The sequence below is a fragment of the Oryzias latipes genome, chromosome 9 (assembly GCF_002234675.1).
Source record: "Oryzias latipes chromosome 9, ASM223467v1".
NCBI classification, from domain to species: domain Eukaryota; kingdom Metazoa; phylum Chordata; class Actinopteri; order Beloniformes; family Adrianichthyidae; genus Oryzias; species Oryzias latipes.
The window spans coordinates 25044933-25072632 of record NC_019867.2 but is presented as its reverse complement, the minus strand read 5'-3'; the positions used below and the strand labels follow the sequence as shown (position 1 = coordinate 25072632).

The 27700-nt window shown below is 39.4% G+C and overlaps 1 protein-coding gene across 3 annotated transcripts; it reads left to right on the top strand.

The window, feature by feature from the left end:
- The first annotated feature begins 10 nt into the window (after positions 1–10).
- LOC101158114 (erlin-2) lies at positions 11–26782 on the top strand. Of its 3 annotated transcripts, none has more exons than XM_004072756.4 (13): positions 121–185; positions 979–1032; positions 1165–1272; positions 5275–5356; positions 6889–6935; positions 7049–7110; positions 7206–7331; positions 12984–13057; positions 15738–15796; positions 19695–19786; positions 19865–19954; positions 25674–25753; positions 25833–26782. In XM_004072756.4, the coding sequence occupies exons 3-13, from the start codon at positions 1166–1168 to the stop codon at positions 26010–26012; spliced, it is 999 nt and encodes a 332-aa protein (XP_004072804.1). In that variant the 5' UTR covers positions 121–185; positions 979–1032; position 1165; the 3' UTR covers positions 26013–26782. The 3 variants fall into 3 exon arrangements, with proteins under 3 accessions (XP_020561856.1, XP_004072804.1, XP_020561857.1); XM_020706198.2 differs by lacking the exon at positions 121–185 and adding an exon at positions 228–295; XM_020706197.2 differs by lacking the exon at positions 979–1032 and having other exon boundaries at positions 11–185.
- Positions 26783–27700: the final 918 nt, after the last annotated feature.

Here is a 27700-nt window from a genome sequence, read left to right as displayed (position 1 = left end):
TTATTTTAGATAATTCATATGAAACCTGTGTCTCACGGATCTGGCCTTGAAGATAAAAATCCCAGTGTCCACCAGGGGGCGCGCTTGCAGTGCTGTAGACAAGGAACACTACATGGGATCAAAGCAGAAGAAGAAGCTGTAGGTCGTTTGTTTCCTGTTTTGTTTTTTCTGAATACAATTTTCAGGTAAGCTCAGAGATATTGAGACATACACGTGTGATTTTGTGGTTACACGCTCTTTGCTTTGCTCTTTAACATCAAAGTAATGTAATTCGAAGCTGAGTACACGTGCAAAGGTATGGACAAATTGGATTGTATTAAGAGAAAACACACGCCAAGTTCAGTTGCCCAATCATTCCAAAATGAATGGGAGACGTGACATATTGAGATGTGTTTGAAAGACCAGACTCCTAAAATAAGCGGTTTATTTTGGGATATAAAGGGCACAGTGGGTCCCACTTTGCTAATTTCGTTAGCTGTGAAGTCCACAATGCTGAACGTTTCTTTAGTTCTAATTTGTGTTGTCATTACATAACATTTTTTACACAAAATTTTTTGTTTTATTTATGTATTTATTTTAGTTTGTTTGGGTCAAATTCGAATGATGCTTGGTAACATTTATATGTATGTATGTCCCTCACCTGATTGATCCTGTAATCAAGCTAAATGACCAATAAACACTTACAGAAATGTATATTTGAGGCCTCCGGCAGGAGTGTGAAGAAATTGACGGGCTGATCACTCTGATTGTGGGCGGGGCTTTAGTGGAGCCATAAGGTTCAGCAGATTGTGTTTGCAAATCCGTCCCCCCCAAAGCTGTGGCAGCTCATCTGACTCTCAGAGCAATGTGACTGAACAACAAGCCGTCCTCCAGTATTTGTGTTTGTGTTGAACGTGCGATGGATTGATGTGAGCGCCATCACTATCGGCGGAGAAGTTGTTTTTCTGAACTCCAGCCTCGATCTTCTGTATGTGACAGGGTCAGAGCTGCTGCTGATGCCTGGCTAAGCCTGAGCTGAGAGGAGATAAACGAGTGAGTCCACTGTTATTGTCCAGAGCGCTGACGGGTTCCAGTGACAGTTTCATAGTCACATATTGCAAGAAGAGCGTCTTGATCCTCCAGCTTCTTCCTCTCACCTGCTCCTGTTCCCTGTCTCCTTGTCAGGATGGCACAGTGGGGGGTCGTTTTCTCCGTAATTGCTGCTCTTGGAGGAGCGGCGCTCTTAGCATCTGTCCACAAGATTGAAGAAGGACACACTGGCGTGTACTACAGGTGAGCCTGCATGATGTTGTTTAACAGATAATAAAATAAGCAGCTGTAAATGTATCAATCTGTCATCCTACTAAGAAAATAAGCAAATTCAAGCTTTATCACAATTTCCAAATTTAAATCTAATTATATTTTACTCAGTTTGGATAAATTTCAATTCATCTATCCATTTTCTTAACCCGCTGTATCCCTTTTGGGATCGCTAGGCTGCCGGAGCCCAACCTGGCTAATGTTGGGTGAAGGCGGGGTACATCCTGGACAGTTTGCCAGTCTGCAGGCCCACACAAATGCACGCACGCACACCTAAAGTCAATTTAGAGACACCAATTAACATATGGACACATTTTGAACTGTGAGAGGAAGCCGGATGGGTTTGGGAAAACCCTTGCATGCACAGGGCAAACATTCAAACTCCACACAGAGGACCCAGCAGGGATTTGAACCAGGGCCTTCTTGCTGTGAGGCGAGAGCGCTAAACTCTGTTCCACCGTTTGATCCATTTTTAAAAGTTTAGCTCCAAAATCAATGTTCTTAGGTTAGGAAACACAGAACACAGCAGTTCGATTCATTCAGGTTTTTTCCCACCTTGTCCTAGCCATAGCACTGCCTTGCATAGTGTTAAAGAACCACATGCCATAGGGGAGAAATGTCTTCCCCATTTGTCCATGGATCAGGACAGAGGCAGCAACCAGTCACTAAGTCTGGACTTTCTCTAAACAGCTTTCTAAACAGTTGACTTGTGATGTGACAAATATACCCTCTGCAGCAGTTTTTGTCGATGTGGGAGGACACCAGCCTTCCCAAGAAATACAAACACAGGGGGTCTATGTTTGCAGAGGTTTTCATATGCTTCACATATTTGCCCTTACATTGTCACTGGCTTCAGTTGAGGCCCGGGCATCCTGAAGTCCAATTTTTTCATGGCTGCATCGAGGTGCAGGTAGTTAGGTTCGCCCCATCTGACAAAGTTGTGAATCAGGTCTTTGCCCTCCTTCTCCTGTTCACTACTGATTCAGCCCATGATAGCCATGTCATCCACAACATTCTGCACACGATGGAACTCCACAGCTCCAGGAGTTAGGCTTTAAGTCAGTTCTGTTGAACAGAACTGAAGTTAGCAGTGTTCTTGTGGTTTTTACCATTATATCCAACTATTGACACGAGAACGGGACGGAGTGAGTTTCACGTTATCCATAGAAAATGGCTTACTTCCGACTCCAGCCATAATTAATTCAATCCAGTTGCTATTTTCCGTAGTATGGACGTTGCCATGTTGGAACTTTGAAGTCGTAAGTAAGCTGTGATTGGTCTGAGCAGGTCTGAGTCATCATTTCTATGGCAACCACTCTCACAAACCAGGAGTGAGCTTGTTGGAAGGCCACACCCCTTCCACTTAATAGCGTGGTTGGGGAGAATCTGTCAAACGTTTCGAATGTTCGACATGAAACCACATACTTTTATCGAGGCATCTGATCAGTCAGTTTATAACTTGAATAACTTGCACTACAGAAAAAATATCATGGAAAAAATTAAGATTAACAAGAACAAGGTTAAAAAAGGTATCAGAGCAAGAATGGTTATCCTGACAAATAGAATGACTGAGTGATAGCTGTTTATTTCTCAAAAGAAGTCTTTGGGATTTTGGCTTCTTGGAGCCAGCAGGTACTTCCTATTTGGAACACCAGGGGGAGTCGCTCAGTCCAGTTCTTATATACAGTCAATGTGTCCAATCTGCAACTCCCCACCCTCAAATACTGAGGTCTGTAATCCAGATTTAAGTTTACAATTTTCCGATTCTTTTGTTTACCCACAGCGCATCCTAATTTAATGTGACTCATCTGATCAGAAGTCTGTAGGTTAGTCAGTGGGGCATTCATGCTGTAGTGAACCACACAAGAATTCATTAGCAAGAGAACGCTGACCTTTTCTTCTCAAGCAAATCAGGGTTTGTGTGTTTGATCTGCGTTGGAGCTCAGGTGAGCTTTCATACCTGTCAAACAAAGTGGACTATCTGAGGAAACGAACACTGATGCAAATCAAACCAGAGTGTGAATGCGCCTTTAAAGCTAATAACTCATCTGTTTGTTTAAAAAAAACAACAAAAAAAAAGCCTTCTTAAGAAATACAACATTTTCATATGAAATTCTGATGAATGAAGATTTGTTGCATGTGAATCCAAGAACTTAAAAACATTTTCAATGTCACGCTGGTGCTGCTGGCAGTACTTTAGACGGTAATTCCACCAGCTTCTTCTGGTGAACTTGAAGAAACTAGTTTCTTAAACTTAATACCCTTGAAATGTTAAAGCTGGAAACATTTAGTTTCTTTGGGACTCTGAAAGAAATTCCATTTTACATTATTTGTTTGGGGAGGGCCGCTAGAGTTCCTGAGAAGTCTTTAGCTACTTGAACAAGATGAATCATGTCTTTACGATACTGAAACTTCTTTCTGGAGTTTCCTGTTTAAACTATTACATGTTTTCAATATCCCAGGGAAGTGTTCTTCTTTCTGTAACTACAGGCTTACTTGTGTTTTATTTGGTTGTTTTATCTCCAGAAGTTATAGCTCTGATGCTTCCAGCTGTGGTGGATGACTCCTATTGTTTGAGATGTTTGACTTACTTTCCCAATAACGTCCTTACCTCTCTGAAACAAAATCAAAAAAATCAGTTATTTATTTACTAAGCACTTTCAATAAAAATAAACAACTTACTAGTTCTGCCACTTTCACCATAAAAATGCAACATGGTAAAAAGGATGCTGCCCTCAGAAAAAGCAATTCTCAGCAAGTTGTGGGTGAAGGCAGCATCATAAACATGGACCAGATCCAAAAGCAAGCCGGTCCAGACGTCTCTGATTTAGGACAAAAATAAATAGATTAGTACAAATCTGGATGATAAAATACATTTAAAGCAATAAATATATTAAAATACATACACATGTAATTGCTCTTAACAGAAAAATATACATTAAACAAATGACTAAATACAAAAAAGGCCACTTGTTGAAAGTTGAATACAAAAGTGGGTCTACAGCTGACGCTTTAAAGCTTTTCACATGTGTCTGCAGCCCTCAGGCTCTCTGAACACCAGCAGCGTAACGATGACGCCTCCTTGACTGACCAGAGAGCTGTTTCCATAAAATGACGCATAGGTTATGGCTTCCACTTTAAACACATTTTAAAAGGCCACTTCTGCACCAACATGAAAGTAAATATTTCAATAAAAGAGGAAATTGGACTAATAAAAGTCTCAGAAACACAAAAAGAGACGTAGAATTAATCCTGAAACATGCGTGAAGCAAATGCAGTAACTTTTAAAATGTAAGCCAACTTTCTGCTGCATATTAGCAGTTCAGGACCACATAAGATGTTTTATTACACATCGGGTTAGCAAATGGCTCTGATTTTGTTTTTCTTTTTTATCTTCCTCTCCCAAATTACTCACAGAATTGACATCATTAAGAATTTTGTCTGTAAATTAATTTAGTCATTTCTGTCTTTGTCTTGTAAAGGCATTTTTTTAATGCAACTGGCTTTGGTTTCTGCTATTTAAAAAAAGTGTCTTTATTTAAAGCTTTAAATCTTTTTTTTTTTGCATTTGAGCATTGCCTACAAGTAAAACTACTAGGCCTGCAAAATATATCGCAAATTTATCTTTATCGCGAGATCAAGCTGTGCGATATGCATATCGCAAAAGACGCAGAAAATTGCAATAAATGGTTACCTTAAATGTACCAAAACAATCTTATGGCAGTTTGAAGTATTTAACGAAGCAAATAAATCCATTGATGCATTTCACCAATCAGATGGACCCCTTGACATTGTTGACTAATCGATAGAGCCTTTTTATCTTAGATGTTCGCCTCCTATCTAGATGATGGTCATTTGGAGTACAATTTTTAATCTGTTGCAGTGAAATGGAAATTGTGTTTGGTTGTTTTGCCATTTGTTCATATACCGCAAGTTATATTGTCAAACAATCAGCTGTGTTTATGTTTGACACAGGGGAGGGGCTCTGTTGACGGCCACCAGTGGTCCTGGTTTCCATCTGATGCTGCCGTTCATCACCACCTACAAGTCTGTCCAGGTGAGTCCGCCAGAGTCTGGCTGCGCGCCATCCTCGCTCCTTCACTGCTTTTCAGTGCTACCTCAGTGGTCTCCTACCCTGTTCCTCGTGAACTACTGCCCTGCTTGTTTTGCAGCGTTGCTTCAGTAATTCCTGATTAGCTGGATTGAGTGAGCCCAGCTGCTCAACACACCTGATCCATGTGATCAGTAATTACTACGGGTGTTGGAAAAAATCATTCAGGCGAGATATCGCGATAATTCATTTGGCGATATTTGTATAGATTCAAAATGCTGTCAGGACGATATATATTTTTTTAAATTTTGCTGAAATGACTCAGAGATTTAGGAAAGCCCCCACGTTACTTTCTAGAGTTTGGCACAAACCCAGAAGTGCCAAAGGATGTAGTTCCTCAAACGACCACTGGAGGCTGGTTTTTAAAATGAAGCAGAATTCACATTACTTGACAAGTTGTCCACTTTTAGAACATTGTTGAGCCACGCTTCAAGCTTCATTTTAGCTCTTATTGGTCACATCAGAGATGAGCGTTCTCTGTATACACGATCGATCAGTAGATTTAGAACACTCTAGTGTTTCCAGTTTTATTTATTTGTTTAGAGAAGTATTAAGTGTTATGTCGATGCTCGTTGAAATGAAAAGCTATCGCAAATAAGGAGCTGGAGTTACAACAAGAAGTCGTGGAATTAATGTAGAAATCAATAAAAATTGTTAAAAAAAACAAAGAAAAGGGCTAACCTTTCTGTGTTCATTAAACGATCAATCTTTCTTCAGTGAAGCAATTTTATTTTAGTATATTGAACATAATTTGGGAGTGTTTTAGCTTTATATGAGACATTTCTAAAACCAATGGATTCATTAAAAGTGAGGTGATACGCTTTTGTTTCTACAAAATGGATAAGCGACAAGACTTATGTCAGGGATGTGTATGTGATATGTCAGTGTATCAGTCTTTCTAATCAGATGCTTTATTTCAGGGATTCTCTTCTTGTTACAAATTAATTTTGCCATTGCTGTATCTACCACAGTTGTAATAAGTTGTAGTGAGCTATCTTTTATAAAAAAGTACATTTGCAATTTCAAATTTCAATTTCATAACCGCATTAAAAATTATTTAAACTCTGATGACATTAAGAAAAAAGGAGGTCAGATTTGAGGGAAAGAAAAGAAAATACTTTTTCTCTTTCTAATTTTTGCTTCTGCATGAAGGAAAAGAATAAACTGTTTAGATATAAATCCCACTTACTGAGAAACGAAGCTGAGATTTTAGCCACATCATCCTGGTGCTGCTGCTGTAATGGGTAAGCCGCTGAACTTGTGCCAATCTGACAGAGTGCAGAAGCTGTGCTCATCTCTTTTTAAACTAAAACCTTTCTCATGTTTATTCTTTGCACACAGCTGGGATCCATCTTTCTGGTTCCTTACTGGATGCCATGCTGTGTTGTTCTCAGCCCCTCTGCTGGGTGCTTTCCTGTCAAAGGTCTGAGCAGATTCAGAACACCAGATTGTAAAAACCACCTGCTTTTGTCTTGCAGACGACGATACAGACGGATGAGGTGAAAAATGTACCGTGTGGAACAAGGTGAAATCTTCTCTGCAGACTTATGAATTCAGCATTCATGGTGTTGTCCAAAGAGGTGGTAGACAAAGACAAGTGTTTTTACATGTTCATATTCATGTGATGTTGTCTTTCAGTGGGGGGGTGATGATTTACTTTGACCGGATAGAAGTGGTGAACTTCCTCGTTCCATCTGCAGGTATGGAGCATTTTAGATTTAAAATCTATATGTTACCAGAGCCGTCCGTTGTTTTGCTCTAATGAAACTCAAGCTCTTGTTTTTCTTCTCTGCAGTGTACGATATAGTGAGGAACTTCACTGCAGACTATGACAAAGCTTTGATTTTTAATAAAGTGCACCACGAGCTCAACCAGTTCTGCAGCGTTCACTCCCTGCAGGAGGTCTACATCGGCCTATTCGGTGAGTTTCAAGTACTTGCTAATTTACATGCACCGACTCCCATAGAACAAGTATAATTCCAACTGAGTGTTTACAGATGTTTTCTTTGGAAACCAGCTGCTGTGCACATGGTACATTTATGGCTGTGTACTTTTTTTAAATCTAACATCAGTTGTATAATGGGGTATTTTATCTAAACGGCACTTTCCCTTACCCAACCTTGATTGAGGAAACTTCATGTGTTGTTGCAGCTTGTTTTACTTTTAATGATGTTGATCTTTAGAGAAGCTCCATGTACTTACAGAACAAGTCACAGCTTCATTTTTCTGAAAGGGCTGCAGAAAGAACAAAAGCCATACGTCAAACCGAGCACAAAAAAACATTTGACGTCATGATTCAGTTCATTCCAAATAATTGCTGTTGTGCAACTCTCCCCAAATCATTGCAGTAAAGCCAAATAATTAAAAATGTATTTTGATAAAAGTATATTTATTGACCACCAGATTAGAGATTTTCAGGGGAATCTTTGGAGGAATAAACCTCCAACAGGGCCAGACATCTTTAGGGAGACCATCTGCTGATGTAATCAGAGCAGGCTGCTTTAATGCTGACTCTATTTGACCTTTTTAAAAGTGATCATTGTCCTGGAGTAAATTGAAACCTGGCATTCAGCAAATGTGTAATAAATGACATCCTCTCATCCTCTTTTGCATCTGATGCCTTTTCTTCAAAGTAGCATTTGAGGTTCAGTCTCTGTATTTTTATTTTATTTTGCAACTTTAAAAAGTGAGAAGTTTTAAGAAGGAAAACAAGCTACAAACTTAATGAACGACCTTGGGAAAATTTCAGGCAGGCAGCTCAGCAGTGCGTTTACCTGTTTACACCTTCCTGTGGGCGGTTCCGCCAAATTAACTCACCTGTTCTGCGTCCTACTTAAGAACCAGTTGTGCGCCCTACAGTCTCTTCCTCCATTTCCACGAGCGCTGCATTTGCCTCCCCACCCTCCTGCCCGGCTTCCACCTGTGAGCTCCGTTAGGGGTAGTTTATTACCCAAAGTTTTCTATGGAGATCTTGTTTTATTGTATCTGAACGGAGCCTTATACCAAACTAAAAGAAAATATGGAAAGTGACTCAAAGCAATAAACAAGACAAACAAAAAAGTTTCCAGTAATTAGTCTGCTGTACACTTAAAAGCCTAAGTGAATCCAAAAAAACAACATCTAAGACCTTATTCACAGCCACCCTTACGGTTAGAGACGGCCTGCCTGTGGGCAAAAAATGTGTAAACCTGTACGGGGCACACAGGTGGCCCACAGGAAATATCAAAGTTGCAGACCGCTCAGTAAACTCATAAATGCCCATTTTTTTTAATGGGTATGATGCGGGCGACCGGTTGTAGTGAATAAACAACACACATGGCTAAATTAGGGTGAAGTAGGTGAGTCTAAGGTGTGTGGACTTGTACGGATCTTTATTTTTTCTTCACCCCTTCCAAAATAATGAAGACTGCACGAGGGGCCCATTATTGCTGTTAATGTTATAAGTGCACGTTCCTAGAGTGCTCCCTGGGTTTTAGAAATAAGGAAAATAGAAAATTCAATTAAATTTCAGCCCAATATTACAATAGTCAGCTGAATTTCTCCCTTGGGAGATTAATGAAGTTTATCTGTCCGTCCGTCCGTCTGTCTCTAAGTGAAGAATTAGCTTATCTAACTCTGCAACTACATGCCTAAATAGTCTAGCGATGATTCATAGGTAGGGTCCCTATGGAAAAAACCCATATGGTTTAACCCCCCGTATGGTGCATGTGACTAAGGACGGCAGGTAGCTCAATGTGAAAAACTGTCAACAAACACAACACATTAAAATAAAAAATGTATAAATAAATAACAAATTAAGAACATAAAGTGTTTTATTTCCTCATTATGCAACAATGTTTTTTTAACAAAACCAGTGGCGGTTCTACCCTGAATTACTCCCCGGGCGAGACCCTCCCCAGGCGCGCCCCCCCCCCCCCCCCCCCCCCCATAGTCACAACAGAACTTTGTTTGTCTTTGTCAACTGACATGTTATATTGTCATTGAAATTAAGAAGTGGATACAAAAGATGTCAGAATTCTGAACAGCATTATAATAGTTATCAGAACACAAAAAATAAAAGACCATAAGCATGGCAAAAATACAGTTAGCTAAGAAATATTAAATCAATATTAAATAAATAATATAAAATAAATATTTTAAAAACATTTATGAATTGGAAATTTAAATTGTCATGTTCTATATCGATCTCTACTTCAGAGAAGAAAAATTAGCTCATGTTTTCCGTCTTCAATCCTTTGATTGGAAAATTTTCAGTTATGACCTGTTGAATTATGTTTTGTCCCCATAGATTTGCAGTAAATGGTAAATATTCATTTTTAAAACTACCTACAGATTTATAGAAATTCTATTGGCTAAAAATATAATCCCACATTTGTAAAACAAATAAAAAATAAACTTCATATGCAGGCTCAAAATTAACCCCTAAATCCCCAGTTAAATGTCAAAAAAACATTGGGAAAACGTTTAGGCTGCCACAAACGATTATTAAATTTAAGACCAATCTCAAATTATTTGCCCCATTAGCATCTTATGGCAGCAGCAGCATGCTGTGTAACCATCACAGCTTTTTTAACATTATGAACTAGTATACAACAGCAAAACCCAACAAAACCTTTGTGTTACAGCAGAGCAGACAGACTCATGAATCATAACTAATGTTACAAGTTAAGGCAGAGCAAATTTTTAAGAATAAAATCTAAAAAAAAAAAAAAAAATGACGCTATTTGCAACATTTGGGCCTACTTCAGTGTTGGTCATCAACCAAGATAAAGTTTTCATCGGCAACGTTGTTGTAGGGCAGGTAGCATTAGAATTTAGAAAAGACATGCATCAAGCTGTGAGGACTTACCCTTTTCTTTATCTCTTTTCTCCTCTTCTTCTTTTCTTATTTTTTCTAAATTGGGCACCAGATGGCTTTGACCTTTTTTTCTCCATATTTTAGATGTTTTTGGCGTTTGTTTGGCATAAATGTCCTCACGTCACGAAGAAGACATCAAGTCCGTCGACTGAACCAACTGTCACCTGACAGCATTGTTTTGTGTTGCCATTTTTTCATTTGGGCATTTAACACAAAATTAACCCAAAAAAAGCAGAATATATTTTCTATACCTTTATTAAAGTGTAGGTTATAGAATGTCACCTTATGACTGACTTATAAAAAGGTTTTATGAAGTAGATTCAAACCCCCGCCCTTGTCCCCACCTAGCCACTTAATTTGGAAGCGTCCCACAATTGAACTGATTCCCCGCAGCCCCCCCCCCCCCCCCCCCTTTCTTCACACATTTCCAGCAGGAGCGCGTGCAGCTATAGCCAGGGGCGCTGATTCGCTACATGACGGCGCAGTCGCAGTTTTTACTTTTATTTTTTTCATCAAGCCCGCGACCGTCGCCTCCCCTGAAAGATGAGCCCGCCAGGTTTTGCGCATGCGCAAACGCGGTGGTGCTCCGTGCTCCCCCCGCGCCCCCTCCCTTCTTCTTCACACACATTTGTGTCTACTTCTCAAAGACAGGAGAGCGCACAGCTGCGGGGCGAGGGCGGCGGCGCGGCCAGGTTCAGGCTGTTACAAACTCACAAACTGTGACATAAGTAAACCAATAGTGGTGCATATAATATTTTACAAGGGCTGAGCCGCCGGTGCCGCCCCCCTTCAGTTTTCCGCCCCAGGCCACCGCCCGGACGGCCCGTGCCTAGAACCGCTACTGAACAAAACATTTTACTTTATACATTTTTCCAACTTGAAAAGTAAAATACATGAAAAAATAAGTTATTCAAAGAAAAATAAACATCAATGTTTTTGACATATTGCTGTCATGATGTAAATATAAAACAAATTAAATAAATGTTTGAGTTCATAAAATCATCCCAGAGAGAGTCTTGGCTTCAACTCCCGCAGTGAAAGCTGTGTCTAAATCTGACGCCCGTGTTTCCATCTCTCTGACAGTTTGAAGCCAAAGCCCCTCCGCCTCCTCTCTACCTGCTTTTCCTCTCTACCTGTTCACCTGTTCACATCCTCTGCAGCAGCAAGTTTTTTTTACGCCCGCGCCCCTCCAGTGTGTTCGACACAGAGAGCCCAAAATACGGTCATCATAGCAGCAGGTTGACACAATAGTCAGGGCGCTCTAGTGCAGATTTAATTAATTTTACGCCCGCGCCGCGTACTGTCTGAACAACAGCCCCGCCCCCCCGTGCACACTAATAGCCAGACAGACCTCTCCTCTTCAGCGAGAATCTTCCTCTTTCGGCTTCTCCCATCAGGGGTCGCCACAGCGAACAAGTCGCATGGTAAACTTGGCAATGTTTTACGCCGGATGCCCTTCCTGACGCAACCTTCTCAAACCGGGCTTGGAACCGGCACAGGGGTAGAGAAGGGAACAGGGAGCAGCCCGGAGTCGAACCCTGGTTTCACAGACGGAAGGCGCTGCAAACCAGCACGAGCTAAACCGGCTCTCCTCTTCAGCGAGAATAGCGAAATTAATATCATCATTGAGTAACGGAAAATTGACTGACTTTGTTAGTAAAATATGGCAGCTAATGTTTATATCTTGTGGGACACCCAAAAAAAGCGACTTCTCCAGTACCAATAGCAGAACCGTTGAGATCAGATCTAAACGATAATCCGGTCTTGAAGAATGTTGCCCCGGGGCTCGTTCAGTACCGGGGCTCGGTACCCATCCCTACCCAACAGTTATCCTGGCCACCTACAGGAACTGGGGCCTTAACTGGGCAACCTTCCTATTTTATAAAAAAAAAAAAAAAGCCCTGATGCCAGAGCCACGCCATGCAGTGTCACCCATCACATCAAACAGTGAAAAAGTCTGCGGAGTCTCCGGGTCCAGAGGCCCAGTTGACCTGTGTTTGCTGGATCAACGTTGAAACAGTTGCCGCTGCAGGCTTTGATGTGCGGCTTTGCGTGCACAGCCTCACTCTGCACCTTGAAGGGAAGATAACTGCAGCGAGATCATTTGTCAGTTCTGTCAAACAGCCTGAGGATTGGAGGGGAAATCAGTAATGCAGCACGTTTAGACTGTCAACACAATCTTGTCATTGTGGTAAACAGTGAAACCAGTGGGGATCACTTTTACTTTTTTTGCTTGTTGTATTTTCCTATAACCTTGGGATTTTTTTTTTGTTTTATTCTCACTGTACCTTAGTGAAATGGCGGGAGGGGGTCTTTTTTGGTCCATGAGTGCTTCATTGTTTTATGTATCTGCAGTGCTCAGCCCTGTTATCGTTGTACGGACAGTTTCACAGCGCAGCTCTGTGACTCACCAAACCTGAAACCAGTCAAAAACAAAACTTTTCCAACGAGAGTATACTTCTGTGTAAATGTTCCCTTACTTATCTCTCTGCAGCCAAATAAATGTCTGAGTTGCTTTTTATAAACATTAGCACATAGTCATCCTTTTACTGCCTTTTGTTTTATTCCATGAACAGAATTCAATGCTTCATGTATTTTGAGACTGAGAAGACTGTATTTTAAAATTGGAATATGAAAACACTGAGTAAAAAAGCGACAAATGTTCGTTGATAAGCAAAAATTATTTTTTTTAAATATGCTCTTTCCTTTCCACAGACCAGATTGATGAAAACCTAAAGCTGACTCTACAAGAGGATCTAACCTCCATGGCACCAGGACTCATCATACAGGTACATTCAGAGAAAAGTCACAGGGGTCACCATTCATAGATACAGCAGGGCAAAAAGGTTTTTGCATGGAGCACCAGGTGGAGGGAGATTATTAGTAAACTTGTATTTCCCCGATTTATTATTAAATTGCTCCAACATTTGCTCTCTTCTCATCAAGCTGATTGTTTATTGAAGACTGGTTCATCCCAGTCTTGTTCAGGGTGAACAATCTTGTCCATGGTGTACTTTGACAGCTCTTTGGTCTTGACTGGACCATCAAGACCAGTGTCTGAAAATGTTAAATTATTTTTGTTATAAAGATTTGTGATGAAAAAAATGCACGATTTAAAAATATAAAGCATTTCAACCTTAGTTGAGTTGGTGGCACACATACTTTGTAGACTGACTGCTTCTTTTATTATGGAACTTCAGTCATCTTTGAACATAAACGCATTAGTACATTTAATTTAATTCAAACCCTTCTCTTTTCAGACTGCATTGAAAATACCTTTTAAAAGAAAAAAACTATGTTGAGGGAAAGGGGTTTTTAGTGATTCTGTCTGTAGTAAGGTGACTTTTCTTCAGTATTTCTGCTTTCTGGTTTCTTTGATGCTGACCTGAAGACTATGACCTGGCATTAGAAAGTACCTGTGTCCTGGTCAGTTTCAGTCTATACGTTATGTCAGCAGAAACCTCCTGATGACAAACGTCTGTTTAAAAGTTACTCAGGTTTCATTTACTTTTTTCAATGTTTCTGGTGCTGCTGATCCTTCATAGTCGCTCTCTTTTGTGACAGAAGCTACATCCAGCTTTCTGTGCTAACAGCCCTACAGCCTTTATTATTTCCATTTTCTATTTAGAAACAACTGGTACTGATTGGAAAAAAAAAGAGTTGGTATCCAACAATTATACAAACAAAAGCGGCAACTGCAGGACACTCCATGAATTTAGGATAGAGTTTTGTTGTTTGAAGAAATGTAAACATTTGTTAGAAACACTTTGATGAACAATGTTCATTGTTTTCTTCCAGCATGAGACCATTTATAGAACGGGAGGTAAAAATGTAAATCAGAATTGGCGGATGCGACATTTGTGATCATGTTTTTAATATTCTTAAAGCACGGTAGGCACATAAATATCAGGGTGTTTTGCATTAACAGTCTTTTGTACTCCTGTACACCTTTTTGAGCATTTTTACTACTTAACAATTTGCTCTTATCATTTAGCTTTAAAACTTTTTTGTGGCAGTACTTGATATCTATATTTTTAGCGCAACACCAGCTCCTTTTTTGTGTGATATTTTTTTCCACTATATTACACAGTAATTCCAAAAGAACCTTGAAATTGTACAAGCATTTCTTATTCTGAGAGATAAATTTTATCACTTTATTCACATTGTTCCAATGATTTATTCCAAGGGAATTCACAGTTGTGTTTCAAAGCAAATAGTTTGAAGTATCTGGAATGTTTAACAAGATCTTGGAAAGTGATAGGATCCCTGAGAAAAGGAGGAAAGTGTTTTGGTTCCATTTTTAAGAAGAAATGGGATGAGCAGTGTTTTGAAAACTATAGAAGAATAAAGCTGATGAGTCATACAATGAAGTTAGTGGAAAGAGTAGAGGGAGCTAGACTAACATCAGAGGGGAACATTTTTGAAAGATAGATCATCGTTCAGCTCGTTATGGGTTGCTATGGTGATGGACAGACTGACACATGAGGTTATAAAGGAATGGTTAGACAGAACCATGATGTTTGCAGATGACATTCTGATCTGTATTGAAAGCAGGGACCAGGTGAAGGAACATTTAATAGAGGTGGAGGTTTGCTCTGGAAAGGAGAGCAATGAAGGTCATCTGCATCAAGACAGAGAATGTGCGTGTAAATGAGAGGAACTGAAGTGGAACAGTGAGGTAACAGGAAGTAAAAGTGAAAAAGGTGGAGGACTTTCAGCAATTAAAGGCAACTGAGTGTGGGTAAGAGGTGAAGAGGTGTGTGCTAGCAGGTTGGAACAGGAGGTGGAGCAAAGTTTGGGGTGTGATGTGTGACAAATGTGTCAGCAAGCATGAAAGGAACGATGTAAAATGCTGTGGAGAGAGCAGCCATGTTGTTGGTTGAGAGCAGGGGTGTCGATCTCATTTTCACTGAGGGCCACATCAGCATAGTGGCTGTCCACAAAGGGCCAGATATAACTTATACATGTAACTAAATGTAATGAAAAATAAATGTAACAACTCCTTAATGTTAAATAACTTATTATTTATTTACTATAACTTTTTAAAGTGACAATTAAAGTTGCATAGAAAACATAAGTTTGCTTGTTACTCTAGCATAAATCCTTTTAAATTTGATTCTGTATAATGTATAGTTGTCCAATCTGATATTTCAAGTCAGATTCCCCCTAGATATGAATAAATACACACCGATTTTTATTTTTTATTTTAAGAAATTAAAAACTTTTATGCTCTCGTGGGCCACATAAAATGACATGGCGGGCCACATTTGACACATGTGGTTTAGAGACTGAGAAAGAGACAGGAAGCAGAGCAGACTAACAAATAGTACATTTTTTGACTCTGAGTCTAAGTCTGATTAGCAGGACAGATTTTTGTGTTTTCTTTGATGTGTTTTTAGTAATATAACAGCTTGATCCCTCATGCTGTGTTTGTGTCCTTTTTCCAAAATAAATATGTGTCTCTTTCAGGCGGTGCGTGTCACCAAACCCAACATCCCAGAGAGCATCCGCAGGAACTATGAGCTAATGTAAGTGCTTTCCATTATTATCCTCAGAATAATATTGTTCTGTGGCTCGCTACCCAGATATGTTTGTTTTTGCCTCCCACATGGAGACATTTTCTGCATCCAATCCCAGTACTTGTTGGAAGAAAACTGCTGTTAGTTTAGTTAATTTACTGTAAATCAAGCTATATTATTCAAGGACTGTAATTTTTTTTTCTCTCTTCAGTGTGTGTTACATGCATCTATTTCTAAATCTTGTGCTGGGTTTTACTATATGCAGGGCATAACTCTAATTACTGCTTTATTTGGCAAAGCAGCAGTTCTGGTTCAGGAGAGGTGATGTCATAACAGCACCCCTAACTCTAAGGACCTAAGCGTAGAATCAAGTTTGCAGAGGAAGGCAGGTTTAGCTTTTCTCATTTAGGTATTGACACTTATGATGTTGTATGGAGGAAAAATGCTCACAAGGGAGAAACATACATATATATTTGAATACTTCCATGTATTAGTGGAGAAAAAGTTAACATTTGGGACATAGAAACAGCCCAATTCTTTTTTTTCCCTGCTTTTATCTTCTATGCAGATATTAAAATGTATCAAAAACAACTTAGAAATGTAACGGGTCCAATTCCTTTTCCTGAGAGTTGTGAATGCAGATTTAAAAAAAAGCACAAACAAGTATCTGCCAAAATCAGTCAAGAATTAAGAAATTAGGATTTTAAACACAAAAACAAACTCCATCTTAGAAAATTAAAACTAAACTTGCCTGTCTATTTAACTAAGAATCCACCAAACCTCATCCTCTTTAAAGCTGATCCCAGATCAAAGACTGTTGCATTTATTAACTAATATTGCCTAGTCAGTGTTATTTTTATAAGTGGTTTAGTGTCCAAATTATTTTAATACTTTCAGACCATCAGGGTAATTTAGTCTGTTACTGTACATTTTGACTTTTCCAAAAACCTAAAAAAAAGAAAAAGGGTCTTTTTGCGTGTTTGTCAGAGTACTATTTCTCTTGTGTTTCCCTCTAATGTCTGTAGGCAGGCTAAAACCTTTGTCTGCAATTTGGATGAAAATCCACCCGAGCAGTCTTCTCTCACAGGCATGAAAGCTACTTTTATCTGTTACCCGGCTCTCATCTTACATCCGCTGTCCAGATGGATGGAGCTAATGTTGTTTTTAATTTTATGGAAGTGAACCAGAGTTTTAGCGTCGGTCTGATATGTGAACAATACAAGAGTGTGTATATGAGCATATGGAAAGCACATTGTTAATGACTTTGCAAAACCAAGAAAACATTTGTAAATGTTTATTTTGTTATTATGTAACACTTTTGTAGTATTGTGATCAGGGGCAGATTATATACAGATTTGTGTCCCGAACCCCTTTTGAGTTTTGATCATCAAACTGATAGAAGTCTCTCTGAGCTGTTCAGCTCTTCCCAAAACCCCAGAAACAAAAACGTTATGAACAATGGCCTTTTAACTAAAGGTTTTCATTTTTTACAGCTTTTCAGGCTTAATGACACTAATAAGTGTTGGTTCAAATCTATTGGAAGGTGTGAAAACTCTACAGTTCTGTCAACATCTGGCTTTTATTTAGATGGAGAAATGCCCATCGGAGTCCAACTGCTGTTGAGTTTAGTAATAAAATCTGATTGCACCTCATCAGCGGTTTTGCTTGGATGTCATTTACAAACTAGGCTGAGTTTACTGTTGGACCTTTTTCTGTGTCGATGACACAGCAACCGTTTCTCGGAAAACTTTCCACAGCTCATACTTTCTGACCGGAAAAATAAAAAAAACTTTATGAAATTGTGTAAACCCAGCATTCATTTTGGTCGTTTTCTTTTTTCTTTTCAATAAATGACATTTATGATTAAAGCTTCGTGCCAGTTTGATTTTGAGAGGGATTTAAAAAGCTACTAAAACTGTGTTATAGTTACTTTCAAAAACGAAACCATTTGTTTGCGTCTCTACACTGTTGCATCACTTGTGGGACTGTAGCTTATTCCACTGTGAAAAAAATGTCCTTCTCATCCAAAATAAATGTTTTCTGAGCCTTGAAGTCGTTCATAGAAGTTACTTCAAAGTAAAACAGAGATCTGTTGGAATTACTCTACAGCTTTCATTTTATCACCCTTAAAGATATCTGGAACTGATTTTGACCTTTTTTGGGGCTGTTCTCATACTAAACTTAAATCAATGATTTTAAACTCGGTTTCCACATGAATACTTTGTTTTTTTTCCCTAAAACTTTCCTGTGCATGAAGCCACAGAACTGCCCCGTGGCATTTTGCACCCCGTCTAACTGTGGTCATTGTGCTTTGATTAAAGACAATGCTTTCATTTATGAAAGCACCCAAAGTCAGCTTAAAAATGAATCGGACAAAATCATACATTTTTCAAAAAGTTAAAATACATGTTAAAAAGCAAACACAACAAAATGGTTGTAGTTTCCTCGATAATGAAAGAAAAAAAACTATACATGTAATCATAGACAAACGTGCTAAAAGGCAAATGCTAGAAGAGTATCCCTTAGCAGCTTGATGGTCCTGTGACTGCAACTGCTCAATGTTATTTATAGGTTTTATTTCCACAGGACCAAAGCCAAGCTCCCAGGACGTGTCTGAAGGAGTGAAATATCGAAACTAAAGAGGCAAATACTATGAATTATAACTAGAACGCAGAAAAACCTCCAAAGACATTCAAGGTGAACCCCATGGTCATGGCACATCAGTTTCAGATCACGTTTTTAGGTTTTGTCAGAGCCAAAGTGGACGTAATGGGAGATGACTAAACCAGGACACCATGGTAGAAATTGAACCATAAACATTTTTTTCTTCAAAAATCTTCTTAACAAAGCTTCTAGGAGATAAAGATAAACCTTTTGACACTTGAATTTAAATAAAAAAATAACTTGTGTGTTTTACAAATACAATACTGGTGAAAAACATGTAAAAGGCAGTCGGAAGCAAAGGTTACTTTAAAGTCTATCCAAATAAAAATGTCTTTAGAAGTTTTTTAAAAAAAACAACAGATTCAGCCAAACAAAGGTCAAAGGCTGGGCATTCCAGAGAAGGGGCTACAGCTTAAAATGATGGGTCTCCATGAGTTTTGACTTGTTTTAGGGACTTATCGGAGGTTTGGGTTCGAGGACCGTAGCGATCGATTGCAGGTGTAAGTAAGGAGTCAACAGATCAGAGCCTGTCCTTTCAGAGCATTAACAGTTAACACAAGATTTTAAAATCAATTCTAAATTTAAGCGGTAGCAAATGTAATGAGAATAAAAGTGGTGTAATGTCTGCCCTTCTGATGGTTCCTGTTAAAAGCTTTACTGCAGCATTCTGAACAAGCTGGAGACGGGAGACTGCAAATTTGTTAAGGCAGATAAAAAGAGAGTTCCAATAGTCCAAACTAGAGGAGATAAAAGTATGGTTGACCAACTCCAGGTAAGTTGTGGTTGTGAAGTGGAGCATTGAAAAAACCAAGGCGTTGTTTTTTCTGTTCGAGAGCAATTATAAGATATTTGGGTTTTCTGAGAACGCTCAGTTATGGTCTCTCCTTTCTCCTATTTCCTTTCTGTCACCAGGATCCACAGTTGGGTATCATCAGACAAACCACTTGCAGAGTTTATTTCTGAGTGATTGTGCTTCAACCTTAATCTGACTTTGAGGGTTTTTTCTGAAGGAAGCTCTTAAAAGCCACAGTGATGGAGAGACTTGACAGCAGCCTCCTGTAAAAATATTAGCAAATAAAAATGGTCAAGCAACATTCATCTTTGATGACATCCACTCTGACATCTGTTGATTAAGCACTCATCTCTGGGGCAGAAAGTGCTGCTGCTCTGCAGGGACTGTCTGACAGGAAATTGTAAAGTAGAATTGAGAAGCTCTACTCTGAATGTTTTTGTGTTTCTTCAGGGAGAGTGAGAAGACCAAGCTGCTGATCTCCCAGCAGACTCAAAAGGTTGTGGAGAAGGAGGCGGAGACAGAGAGGATCAAAGCCATTATTGGTAAAACAACGAAAAATAAACACAAGTTTCCGAACTCCGCTTAATTTAACTTTGATAATAAATAGTGCTTTTTTGTAGAGGCTGAGAAAATGGCACAGGTCGCAGAAATCAAGTTTGCACAGCAAATCATGGAGAAGGAAACGGAAAAGAAGATCTCCGAGATTGACGGTTTGTTCATTCTAAGTAAACATGGATTACTTTACAACAGTCTATGTCTATAAAAGCTGAGTTTTTATTTTTCTTCAAGCGACAAAGTAGGTTTTTTTAGTAATAACATTGTCATACAAAATAAAGGATACATTTTTAAGTGGAAAATGGCTCAAACTTAAAGATAACATGAAGAAGTTACAGTAATGCAAGATTTTTCTTTTCTAAAACCTTGACCTTTTTTTTCTTTTTAAACCTAAAACCTTTAGCTTTAACTCAGATTCAAGTAGGGGTTAGTAATACTCTCTGAACATATTAGATGGCACCTTTCAAACAGGTCTTAACAAGAGGATAGAATACGATAAAGTGAAAAAGTGTTTTATTTGGCAGTCATTAATGCTGCAACTTCTATTGAAAAAGATAAGCTTGGTCTGTAATGTTGATCATACATTACATTCACCGGTTACCTTATTAGACGCCTAACTAAATCCCTATTGCCTTCAAAACTGCCTTCGTCTTCTGTGGCATAGATTCAACAAGGTACTGGAAACATTCCTCAGAGAGTTTGGTCCATATTGACATGAAAGCATCACGCAGTTGCTGCAGCTTTGTCGGCTGAACATCCATGATGCAAATCTCCCGGCCCACCACATCCCAAAGGTGATCTAATGGGTTGAGATCTGGTGACTGTGGAGGATATTTGAATTCAATGAACTTATTGTCATGTTCGAGAAACCAGTCTAAGGCTACGTTCACACTGCAGGGCTTAATGCTCAATTCCGATTTATTGAAAAAATCCGATTTCTTTTTGCAAGGCCGTTCACATTTCCAATTAAATGCGAATTTTTGTGATCTCCTGTGGGACCGTGAAATGACCCAGTAGTGACCCACATGCGCAGAAGAGCACTCAACGGTGAACAACTTCACTCGTTGTTTGCTGAAGTAGCTAACGTTAACAATGGATGCCAACAACAGTGTTGTCAACGGTGGAGCTCTTTTTGCATTAATATAATTATTTTCACAAAGGAGCCAGCACAATGAATCTCTTCTCATTTTGAGAAGGCAATAGAGCCGGGATCGTCGTACCCACTGTTGTGGAATGGGGATGTGTAGGTGCTGGGGCCGCGCGTGCGTGTGTGTGTGGGGGGGGGGGGCGCATTCGTGTTGTGTGTTATGGAGGAAGGAGAACGGTAATAAAAGAAGGTTTCCCCCAGAATAAATGCTATGGACTCTTTATTAACCCACTTTGGAGAATCTAGGGTCCGAACGGGGAAGTGAACCCCGAAGTAGGATCCGCCTTTGGTCCCCTGCGTTTATGACCACGGTCGAAAAGAGGGAAAAAAAGTAATCGCGGGAAAGGTTGAACACCACGCTCGGCCATTTAGCTGGAATTATCTTTGTTTCAGCCTGCGGTGTGAACGTAGCCTAAGATGATTCCAGCTTTATCACTCTGCTGGAATGAATGTGGTCATAAAGGGATGGACACAATCAGCAACAATAGCCAGGTAGGCTCCGGCATTGTAACCATGCTCAATTGGTACTAAGTGTGCCAAGAAAATATACCTCACTTCATTATACCACCAGCCTGAACCGTTGATAGAAGGCAGGATGAATCCATGCTTTCATGTTGTTGAGGCCAAATTCTGATCCAACCATCCGAACGTTGCAGCAGAAGTGGAGACTCATCAGACCATACAGGTTTTCCAACCTTCTATTGTCCAGTTTTGGTGAGCCTGTGTGAATTGTAGCCTCACTTTCCTGTTCTTAACTGACAGGAGTGGCACCCGGTGTGGTCTTCTGCTGCTGTAGCCCATCTGCCTCAAGGTTGGATGTGTTGTGCATTTAGAGATGCTCTTCTGCAGACCTCAGTTGTAGCAAGTGGTTATTTCAGTGACTGTTGCTTTTTGTCAGCTCCAACCAGTCTGACCATTCTCCTCTGACCTCTGGCATCAACAATGCATTTCTGCCCATGAAATTTGTGCTCACTTGATAGTTTATCTTTTTCAGACCATTCTCTGTAAGCCCTAGAGATGGTTGTGGGTGACAATCCCAGTAGATCAGCAGTTTCTGAAATACTCAGACCAGCCTGTCTGGCTCCAACAACCATGATACGTTCAAAGTCACTTCAATCACCTTTCTTCCCCACTCTGATGCTTGCTTTGAAATACAGAAGATCATCTTGACCATTTGCATTTCTAAGTGTAGTGAGTTGCTGCCATGTGATTGGCTTCTTCCATGCAGATCTTCTCAAGAGCTCTGATATTTTGGGGCTGTTGCTGAGCAACACAGACTTTAAATTTACTCCATGGATTATCTGTTGGATTGGGGTCCAGAGACTAGCTAGACCACTCCAGAACATTGAAATGCTTTTTGACAGCTTTTTCTTTGTTGCTCAGACCAGTTAGTTTTGCCCCAAATCTCACCATACAAGGCTCCATTAAACTTGTCCTTAACATGGATCAGTCGTCCTGCCCCCTTTGCAGAAAACCACTACCAAAGCATGATGATTCCACCTCCATGCTTCACAGCAGACATAGTGTTCTTTAGATGCAGCTCAGCATTCTTCCCATTCCAATCACAAAAGTGATGTTTATATCAAAGAGTTCCATTTTTGTCTCATCTGACCATATGGCATTCTCCCAACCTTCCTCTGGATCATCTATTTATCATCCAAATGGCTTATGGTAAACTATAGATGAGCTTGGACATGTCTGGTTTAACCCTTGGAGAACTGCCAGATCTGAATCCATGACCATGCTGTGTGTTGAAAATACTAAACTTTGTGACTGTGATCCCAGATTTCTTTGGGTCATTGACCAGTTCCTCTGTGTAATTATGAGCTGTTTTCTCACCCCTGTCAAGGTCAAGGTGTACTCTATCAGGTGAAATCTTACATGGAGCTCCAAATGAAAGATAGTCATTGACCTTACATTTATTCCATTTATTAATAATTGCTCCATCAGTAGATCTTTTCTCATCATGCTGCTTGCTTATTGTAGATTGGTTCATCCCATTCTAGTTCAGGTAAACAATCTTGTCCCTGGTGTCCTTTGACAGCTCTTTGGTCTCTATCATGAAGCAGATGACATTAATACAAGTAACAATTGGAGGATAGAATAACTTCTTGAAGAAGGAACAGGTGTATGAGGGACAGAATTCTTGCTTGTTTTTAGAGACTAAATAACTATTTTCTGCATCATTTTACAAATAAAGTATTTAAAATAAGACAACATTATTATTTTTTTACTTTATGTTTCTCATAGTAGAAGTTTGTCTATGATGTGCACTACAGACTGCTCTAATCTTTTTAAGTAGGACAACTCGCTGAAATGGACTGACAAATACTTTTTTGCCTAACTGTATATTGAACTAAAATAACTACAATCTCAGGAAGCTTTCTGCTTGATTCAATCTAATCTTTTTGCTTTTTGATGACTTTCCAGTAATTTCTCAACAGATTTGGTTTGTATGTTGGTGTTTGAATCTGTTTTTGCATTTGGTCTCACGTTTGAAACGTCTCAGATTTTAATCTTTCTGGGTCAGCACTAGCAATCTAAAACCTGCCTTCAACCAAACAAAGGGGCTGTGATGTAACGTGGGTTGAGGACACCTTGTGTGGTCTCAATAAAAAAATTCTTGAGCACATCCACACCTACCTTTTGATTTCGTAACAGCCTTTATGCCTGTACAAATAAAACACACAAAAACATACTCTGCTTCCTGTAGTTTGGTTTAAATATTTTGCAATGACTAGCCATGGCTGTTTTAACAGAACGCTTTTTTTAATTTAAATTAGTTTTAGAAACTATTTATTTTAATGAAAATTGGAAACCATTTCATAACTTTTGTAAATGTGAATCTAAGGACCTGCAAAGAAAAACCAACAAGTCAGATCTGCGCGCATAATCCTCCATATTCACACCGAATGTGCAGCAAATGCTTTGGATGTATTGAGGAGTTTTACCCCTCTCTCTAATATGCAATGCATTTAAGCCCCAACAAAAACCTATGACTTTTGGCTTATACAAATTTTTTTTTTCCAAAGGCATCCGTTATCTTATATTATTAAAGCATCAAACAAAAAAAGGTGCAAAATGCTTTTCATGCAACACAGATGAGAAGCTGTTGTAAGATTGCTGTATTTGTGTCCTGTTCCACTTCAAACACTGATCCCTTTTAGTAATTCCTAAGCTGCACAACAGTATCAATATTACAGGTAGGTTTCATTATACCTAATCAAATCCAAAATATATCATTTGCATTTACCTTTAACACTGCCGGTAGTTTTTTTGTTTGTTTGTTTTTTTCCGGGGGGGGGGGGGGGGGGGGGGGTATTGTTACATTTCCTGCATGGTCTCCAAACTTTAATTAGGCCACAGACCGGTGTAACGTTAGACTAGCTGCCAGCTTCCCTTAACTTTTGAGGGTAAAGTTTTTTTTTTTTTTTTTTTTTGTTTTTTTTTGAGGGTAAAGTTGATCTTCATCCTCTGTAACATATATCTACAGCTGGTTTAAACTTTATTTCTTACAATAGATTTTGTGTAGGAACCATTAAAATGTGAAATAATTTTTTAGAGGATAAATACAAAAAAACTGTCACTAAAAACAGATATTTTTTTATATATAATAATATACATGCATCCACTGTTTCAGCAACTTTATTAGCTCCATCCCCGTGATTTTAGACAGCCAGTTGCTGTATATTCTGCAATATTATTATGGTGTGTGGGAACATCTGCCCGAATAAATCCAGACTTTGAGGATAGACTCTTGATTTTTGTCTGATAAATGTTGATTTCTTTTATTTTGAAGTCGAAGGCTTCTGTTTCCTTACTAACTCTTTTCTACCAAAAGAAACCTTCCAAATATGTTTTTTTCTTGCTAACCTTGTAAGCTCTGGGATTCAGTTTGGCAGTTGACCCAGCTGCTTTGATGTATTTTCCATAGGTGACTGCGTGCCTTGACATGTTTGAAGGTTGGGGACCACTGCTTTATGTGACAGCCAGCTCGTCTAAATCCTGTGTTAAAACATGCAAACTGTCAAGCCAAGTACTGATGAGAAAGCTCTTCCAGTCTGTATTGAGTGACCACTCATCTACCAAGCTGTGACAAAAAATCACTTAAAAAAACTTGGATGGATTTGGTGGAAGATGATCCATTTCCCTCAAACATGAGGGGCACAGCTGCATGTCCTCAAATTAAAAAAAAAGGGATTAATAAGACTTTCTCACATCTCAATGCAAACATCTGAGAATTCTTGATGTGATTACTACTTAAGTTAAAAGGATTACAAAACATTTAACTGCAAAACTATTTTATAGCCATGCATTAGAAAAACAGGCTGTTCTTTTTTACTGAAGCTTGTAAAAATTGCAAACAGGGTCTATACTGTAAACAAACCTGAAAACGTGTCATTTCTTCATCATTTAACTCTATAATAATTTCAGCCTTATTTTGTAAAAAGGGATTAATAGAAGTCAGGAGAATCCACCAAATGATTAATGTCAAAGCTCTGAGGTCCAGAGGAAACATGCAGCTTTTTTCTGAAGTACAGACTGTTCTCAATGGAAGTCTGAATGTTAAACGATAAAGATGTGTTTCAATTGATGAAGTGAAAAGGTAAATTCTGGAAAAGAGAAGCAAATGGATGTTTGTCTGCAGTGATGTAAACAGAAAACGACATTTGCTTCTGCATGCCTTCCCAATCTTTTTGGCCCCAACTCGTCTCTCCGTTTCATAGACCAAGCTTTCCTGGCGCGACAGAGGGCCAAGGCAGACGCAGAGTTCTACACAGCAGAGAGAGCCGCAGAGGCCAATAAGGTAAAGAGAGCAGCTCCCACATATATGTGCAGGGAGTCCAGCCAATGCTAACCTCTGTCCTGTGCTGCTCCTCTCACAGCTGAAGTTAACCCCGGAGTACCTGCAGCTGATGAAGTACAAGGCCATCGCAGCCAACAGCAAGATCTACTTTGGGAATGAAATACCTCAGATGTTTGTGGACTCTGGTTCTGCAGGGAGCTCCATCAAGGCCACGGCTGCCTTGGACATCATCAGTGAGCAGATTCTGGACCTGGATTAATCAGGAAAGAAGGGGGGGCCAGAGGAGAACTTTTTTTGAAATCAGACATTCAAGCTAGCTGGTTTGGACAGTAGCTGTCTGTCCACTTAAGTTCTGCTATCCAGAACCTGTTTGTCTGAAAAGGACGCACAACCTTCACAGGACCAAACCTCGGTTTTTAGTCTGCCTTTCAGGATTGTTATGAACTGAACTTAAGAAAAAAATTGCAGCACTTGTATTTGTGCAATAAATGTTCACACAGACTTCAGATGTATAATTTTGGAGGACTTGGCTCCTAAACATCCAGCTGAATCAACCATAGAACCAAAGATGACACATTTCAGGGCAGTTTTTGCTCTGGGTTAAGCTTTTTGTTGCATGAGAATGTCAAAACATGTCAATCTTTGCAGTAACTGGTAAACTTGATCAACCATTTTGGGTCCTAAGAAACCTTTTGTTCCAACACCATTAACATTTTTCCACAAAAATCGTTCTAATTGACTCGGTGACCATAATGACATCAAATGAAGTGCATTCCACTGGGGTGGCTTTCAAAAGCAGAAAATGTTGGTTAGATTTACCAGAGCTATGTAGCTTTGTTTCATGTTAGTTTTCTGCTGTTTCTTGGATGTGAAGTGGTGTCCGTTCTGTGCATTGGTGAAAACACTCCCATTCATTTACAGTTTTTAGTGCCCCAGCTCATCTTGTCTTCACGCAGAAATCTACAGCAGACGGAGTGAAGATCTGAGCAGATAAGGCTGAGTTACAACGTTCACCTAATAATTCCAAAACAAAATATCATTTCTTAATGTTTGTTGTGAGTTTGTCAAACTTTAAAGTAATGGGAAAAAAAAACATTTCAAAGACACAAAAGAGAATATGTCAGAAGTAGGGTTGTGCCGATGGACGATATCATCGTCCATCGTGATGGGTGACTGACATCCCGATGGAGAGACCACCATCGTGATGCCACGCCCCCGCCACGTTGCGCGTCGACACCATAAGCCGCGGTTACATGTACAAAATATCTTGATGGGATCAATGGTCGGATTAGAATCCAACCGTGTAGATGGGCCCAGAAAAATGTTTTCAGAATATAAAAACGTTCACTAAGGTCACACTTTCTGTCGGAATAAATCATTCGCACATGCGCAGTAGGGTTTGAAAACCGGAAGGATATAGATTCCGCCGAGCGGCCTTTTTTTTTCAAACTTTATTGAATGTAACAATTCAATACAAAACAATGTTAAACAGCGCCGAGCGGCTTTATACATTGACATGTCAGCTCGGTAAAATACGAGATGATCTTCTAAACGTGCTTTTAATAATGTTACGGTTACTATGAAACACCTGTTCGCTCATCATTTGAATTTTAATCCGTGTGGTCACAGAAGCTATGATGAAACCCAGGATTATTTTGACTGAATCAAAGGAAGCGTCATTCAAACGTTACCGTTAAAGTTGATCATGACGTCATTCATCTGGATTGGGTTTGTGTGCCGGGGTCAAGACTAAACCAAGTTCAGAAACTACAAGAAGGTTTTTTTTCACAGCTCCTAAAAAGAGTTTATTCTAAGATATTTCTGTGTAATTTTATTCAGAAACAGGTCAACATTATTTTCAAGCTCCTTGTGGATTTAATGACATTTTCTTCTTTCGTTGAAGGAATTCTCCCGTGTGACTCGGCCAAACGCCATTTTCAAACGAGC

What these genes read in the sequence shown, in the direction of transcription:
- LOC101158114 (XM_020706197.2), top strand. Translation starts at nt 19, where the DNA reads ATGAAACCTGTGTCTCACGGATCTGGCCTTGAAGATAAAAATCCCAGT. An exon ending in AATGTACCGTGTGGAACAAG is followed by an intron (nt 6,936 to 7,048) that starts GTGAAATCTTCT and finishes GTTGTCTTTCAG; the next exon opens with TGGGGGGGTGATGATTTACT. An exon ending in GGTCTACATCGGCCTATTCG is followed by an intron (nt 7,332 to 12,983) that starts GTGAGTTTCAAG and finishes TCCTTTCCACAG; the next exon opens with ACCAGATTGATGAAAACCTA.